Source organism: Raphanus sativus, unplaced genomic scaffold (assembly GCF_000801105.2).
Source record: "Raphanus sativus cultivar WK10039 unplaced genomic scaffold, ASM80110v3 Scaffold0014, whole genome shotgun sequence".
In the NCBI taxonomy this organism is placed as follows: Eukaryota; Viridiplantae; Streptophyta; class Magnoliopsida; order Brassicales; family Brassicaceae; genus Raphanus; species Raphanus sativus.
The window spans coordinates 60892-67296 of record NW_026615340.1 but is presented as its reverse complement, the minus strand read 5'-3'; the positions used below and the strand labels follow the sequence as shown (position 1 = coordinate 67296).

Sequence of the window (6405 nt, the reverse complement as noted above, 5' to 3'; positions counted from 1 at the left end):
TTTTTTGAGAAAACATTATTGTAAATAAAAAATTTCCATACAAATAGAAATTAATAGTAATTTTCTTTTTTAAATCCAAAATTAAAATTGTAAAAGCTTTATGAAAATAATTTTTATTTTCAAGAAATTATAATTTTCCCTTTTTTAAATCATGAACAAAGAGATTTATAAAAGAAAATAGTAGTAATAATATTTAAAACGAATGATAAAATCCTAATAATACAACAAACTGTTTAATAATAAATCTAAATATTTTGATTTTTTAGAATTCTAAATAAAATATAGTTGTAAAAATAATCTTCTTATTTTCCTATGATTAACTAAGTAATTAACTAATTTTCTATGAAAACCTCATTGGTCCGTCTATGTGTGACTAAGATTAATGGTTTTATACAATATGGTATGAGTTTCGAGTTTCATAGAAGATGGTGAAGAAAAAAACTATAAGAGATTTTCAGCATTGTGCAAATAATACCGTCTGGTGTAGATCTTATAAAAACTCATGGTAGTGTAATTAGACATATATCTTCATAAATTATGTAGAATTGTTAGTTGTAGCTACATTTATGTATTGTTTCTCGTAGTTTGTATAAACATAATTAACCAACACTAACAAAAAAGAGAATTTGTATATTATTAATATATGTTTATCTATATTTATATTAATCTATAAGTTAGAAACTAATATATAGTTACAAGGAAATAAATATATCAATATATATTAATATATTATTAAATTTTAAAACTAAATCAGTTTCTTTAGTTTCAAAATTAAAGTAATAATATATGATCGAAATAATTTTTCAATTTTTGTTTTATTTGGTTAAGATAATACAGAACTAATTGGAGAAACTACTGAAGTAAGTAAGACTTATATACTAAAAATATAATAATATGTACATATTATTTGTGTTATCATAAAATTTATTTAATAACCGATGTTGACAGTTCAAAATGAACTCACATGAACAAGAATTGGAAGATATTTTCAAAGATGTGCATTTAATTATGGATGAAACTTATTTATCTGAGATAAAAATAAAAAAGAGAAATTCAATATTCTTCTTAATGTTTAAAGATTCATAAATAAATTATAAATTAAATATACTTTATATTATGTTTGGAAGATTTATTATATGTGTAACTTAATACTTGGATTTTTATTTTTCTGTTTAGTAAACTTCCGACAACAAATGCAAAGACAAGAAGAACAAAAATAAAAAGAAACAAGTAGTAATTTTTAGAAAATTTTAAAATTTATTTATTTATTTGTATTATTTTAATATTATTAGGTGTCTCTTTTTATTTGATTAATATAAATATCATTTTTACTACTATTCTTTGTATTATAAACTATTTTTTATATGTTTCTTACATCAACAAAAAAACAGACTCAACTAAGATTCTACAAACCACACCGGTAGCTGGACATCCATATGAATGATAAACGATGATTGCTGTCTGACACTCCATGCAAGACTGTCCGTCCTTTTACTCAACGTCCGGGGTATATGAATGAGCTCTGAGTGATTAAAACTTCCTTTTAATATTTTGATGTCTTCCAAATGACTTGCAAAAATATATGTTCTTTATGTGTTTGGTAAAAAAAAATAAAGTTTTATGCATCATCTTATTACATTTTTTTTACTATGTTTTTTACAATTCGTTTTTAGTTAAGTTGTTATAATGGAAATATATCATCAAAATAGTGAATTCGAAAAATTATTTAAAAATGAATTAAGTTTATAAAAAATTCTTTATTGTTACTGAAAAGTGAGGAGCAATTAATTTGAAAAAGAACAAATTTGAATGAAATTTCTCTTATTTGATGTAAAGTTATATATTTAGTTTTTTTTTAAATTTATTATAAATCTTATATAAGTATAATAATGTAACTAATTTGTTATATGCAGAAAATTATAATTTAGGGCTATATGCATATTTATTTTCTCGAAAATTTTGTTACTATAACTGCAGATCTAAAGTGAAATTTATTTATTAAAAAGAAACTAGACTATATCTGATATTGAATATTTTATAACAGAAATGATTACAAAAAATTATTAATGATTATGTTTTTTCATGTATATTAAACATGTAGTACACGTTATTTTCATAAACAGTTATTCACACAATTAAGAAACATGATCTTTTATTATACACATATATTTTTATGGCTACAAGAAACAAATCAGTATTAAACTGCATAAAATATTAATAGTTTAGGTACCTCTAATTGCATGACAAAAATGTTAATCCATAATGTTTTCTATTGGTTGAACAACTAATAATATTTTCAATTCACCTATACATTGTAGAATCTCATCCAAAACATTGAGATATGTATTTTTATTTTTATGACTAAAGAACTCCCCTCAAACACTCTAGAAATACTTAAAGTACTATAAAATTTCCAACTTAAAATTTTGTTCAATACCAGTGGATTTCAGAGTGTTTTATAAAATATCAAGTTCAATAACACTGAATTTTAAAATGTTTTATAAAATCCACGTTTGAATAACCGTGGATTTGTCTTTTTAATACAAATCACGTCAGTTGAATACACCACCTTAGAGAAAATATATATATTCTTAGTATTTATTAAATACTTCCAAATATTTTGCTAATTGAAATTTATCATATTTTAATCTACCTTATTTTTACTAACAAGTTTTAAGGATAAAAACATATTCCGACCTCATTTGGCTTAACGGGTCAAATAGATGGTTTTGAAAGTTCCATCTGAAGCCGACAAAGATATGCGCACGGAAACTCGAGGTATACTTTTTCTTCTTGATCACATCCAATGAATGTTATAGAACATTTTCAGACATTTTTGAGAGATCTGATGGTTTTGTGCTCTTCTTTTGGTTGTTAATGTGGTATTTAAATTTTATTTGGAAATGATTGGGAGAAGAGTAACTGTAGTTTTGAAGATATGCAGGGCAAAAAAACATGTCTTCACAGAACATACCAACTCATAATAAGAGTTCACACAATAACTTCAAAATAGTTCAGGATCGATGAGACAATCATGAACTGTGTCATCATCACCAGAAGCAGAGGAGATAGATAGCTTGACCAAACCCCTGCCTGATCAAAGGAGCAGCAGCTAATAGAAGTCGAAGGGCATTCAGGAAACAAAGGGGAATGAGAAAATAGGGAAACAACAAGAAGGGAACCAGAGTTTAGGGTTTTAGATGGAGGAAAAAACATCATCATAGCAATGTAGCTCAAGGTTTGATGACAAGAAATGTTGCAAAGAGCTTTGGTAGAACATTTATATGTCGGGTCGTGCTGGTATATATTGATTAACAATTCCTCCAATCATCAATCATCGTCATCGTCAAACGAGTCGTCATCATCATCATCATCAACTTCATCGTTCTTGGCTTCCATCATCTCTATCTCCCTCAGCTCTTCGTCATCCCCTTCCACAAGATAACGCTTCCCTGACCTGCATTATTTTTAATTCTCTGATCAAATTACTTTAAAAGTCCTAACGATAATAAATGGATGGAGAAGACCTTTCTAATGGAAAATCCGCCACAAGTGTCACATCTGGTCTTTCTTCTTTCAGCTTCTCCAGAGGAAACCTACAACACACACCACAACTCAGTGAGCCCCGTTGGTAAGATGTTTAACAATGAAGGGTGGTTAATCAGTTACGTAGGGTTGTAAGATCTAGATCTCACGCCACCATCAGAAACTAAGCCGTTGTTGCTTGAAACATCCTATTAGAGTAAAGCAAACCAAGAAGACGAATACGACTTAGAGTAAACCAAGCTTAAATACTTTTTCATCCATAAAATCTGGCATAAATCATTTCTATAAAAAAAACTTACAATGTGACGAATGAATTTGAAGTTTCCTTTCATTAAGGAGTTACAAAGTTCCAAGACTTCTGTCTGAAACATCAAAGGTCAGTAAGTGTAAGGATCAAGCAAGAGACTGATGTTAACAACTCAAAACTTGTTATTATGAGTCTTTTACCTCCTCTAGTTTAACGCAGTTGCGCATTATTAGAGTCTTAAGTGGACTCTCTTTGCAGCTATTTCCCAAATCCCTACCACCAGCAATATTTTGTGCTATGTCAACTTATGATAATAACGAATTTTAAAGGAAAATGAGCTATTAACATTTTTTTTTGTATTTGCACCTCAAAAAATGACCATTGATTTTAGGCGATCTGGACAAATTCAGATACTTCAGTCTTCGAGAATTCTGCAGATAACATCCAAAACATTATTGGTCTTCTGTAAAAGCATAGATGGTAATCCAATTAAAGAGAGAAAATAAATAGAAGCCATATACCTCAACAATATTTCGGGCCATTTCATTGGTTAGTTGAAAACCTACGAGTGTTAGAGAAGTTAAGTAGGGGGACTTGGTCACCAACTCTATCAAGTGTGAACCTGCTGACGCGTCTATTGTACCTGTTACACATTAGGCAAGCTTGAGAAAACCTGGGAGCAAACAAAACAATAAGCTCCACAGCGATTTAGTGGAGAAGCTTTTACTTACCTACGGGGTGAGAGCTCACTAAGCACAGGTGCTCTATCAGACGACATTTTTTTGACAGGGTCATAAATAGATGCGTAAATACACAACTGCTTCCACATGAAACAAAGAATAAATGGACTATATATATATCAATCATGGCGCACAAAGAACTAACAGAATTTAAAAATAACAAAACAACATAAGATGACAATATTATACCTCTTCTGCACAAAGGAATAGGGAACATGAAGAAATTCCATAAAACTCAAAAATAAATAAGAAAACTTACGATCCAACAATCCTCAGATCAGTGAGACTCGAACAAACTGACAACACGTTGCTTAATGAATTGTAGTTCATCGGTCCGATATTGTAAAGCCGTAGGCTTCTCAATTGCCTCCTATTTGAATGGGAAAAAAAAAAGATGACAGCAAATTAGAAGATTAAATGAATATTTTCTTGAGCATGAAACTAGTGAAGCCAGAGATTTCAAGTCGATTTTTATTCTTGATTTGATTCTATTTTATTATCTCCCAAAGGCATTCATTAGCCATAAACAAATGGATTCTGGGAATAACAAGGCATGATGAGATTGTATTGGGGACAAATTTTGATGAGAGACATACCCAAGAAAACCATAATTATAGGAGAGTGAGTAAAGAAAAGGTCCATTAAAACACATTGGATTAGGTTCAGGTCCATATCGCCGAATAACATGACCAAGCTTGATGGATCTACAAAAGCATAAACATAGACCAAAGTTCAAATCAACAAAAGCCAAGAGAGTGAGTAATCCCACATTATTGAATGCAGTAAGTTATAATTTAGGACTGAGACGGGATCCGGATATCTAGATCTATGGCTTTCGGATATCCGTCTAGATGTCTAGATATTACAAAATTTGGATATCCGGTCTAAAAGTCAATATATATCCGAATCCGATCCAAGATTTTCCTATCAAGATCAGGATCCGGGCATCTTGGATATCCATTCTCGGAACAGATCTAGGATTGGATCCTGATCCCGAGTAATAAGTCCTAGCCCTAAGCTATATACTAGAAGTTACCACAAAATAAAATTTAAAAATTTGCACCTGAGTTCTTTACCAGCACGATGGATCATGGTACATACAACTTCGTTATCAGCTTGTCTGGTAGCTGTAGTCAAGTCGATGTGGGCGTAAGAGGAACGATCCATAGCACATTTGTTAAACACGGTGCAGCACGCCGCCACTTGCATCAAAGACTTTGTATCAAGCTTCGAAAACACCTAAAAAAAGCAACCCAAGCTAACATATTACTCAAAACACTTCCCAGATTCGTAGAAAGATCTAATAATCAATTTTGATTAATTACCTTGACTGTGAGTTCGGGAGGGAGGACCCACGAAAGGGCGTTGTGAGCAGAAGCTCTCTCGCGGAAGCGTCGTTTAGTGGATTCTAGAAGAACCGACGCGAGATAGATAGTTCGATTCAGGAGACGATCCTGAACAGAGGCGTCGTCTGAAGCAGAGGCGAGAGCGTTCTCGAGCTCACGATCGAAGGAGCAGGCGATGGAGAAAGGAGTGGAAGAGGGAAATGAAAGGAGCGATGAGATTATCGAATCGGCTTGGACGGAGCTAGGGTTAGTGTTAGGGTTTTGGGCGGGTCTTGTCGGAGGAGGATCCGTGAGACTGATCATTGGAAGAGTTTTATTTTCTACAGATTTTTGCTTAGGGCGACTCCAACAAGATGATAAGCTCATCGTTTAGTTACAGAAAAGGGAGGGAGGATAGACAGAAGAAGAAGAGTTGAGATGAGATGAGATGAGAAAAGAAGAAGTACAGAAAGAAAGCTGTTGTGTTGACTCAACAAGTGTTGAAGAAGAAGATGAAGTCTATGTTTTTTTTTTTTGTGATGAAGTC

General features: G+C 31.5%; 1 protein-coding gene across 1 annotated transcript; it reads right to left on the bottom strand.

Annotated features, from left to right (window-relative positions):
* Positions 1-2960: 2960 nt before the first annotated feature.
* Positions 2961-6405, bottom strand: LOC108837558 (F-box protein SKIP17-like). The gene is made up of 12 exons (XM_056995632.1): positions 5859-6405; positions 5597-5772; positions 5130-5237; positions 4793-4903; positions 4525-4610; positions 4315-4436; positions 4160-4224; positions 3994-4066; positions 3846-3908; positions 3670-3734; positions 3528-3596; positions 2961-3457 (listed from the first exon to the last, which is right to left on the bottom strand). Exons 1-12 carry the CDS (start codon positions 6243-6245, stop codon positions 3331-3333), a joined length of 1452 nt encoding a protein of 483 aa, XP_056851612.1. The 5' UTR covers positions 6246-6405; the 3' UTR covers positions 2961-3330.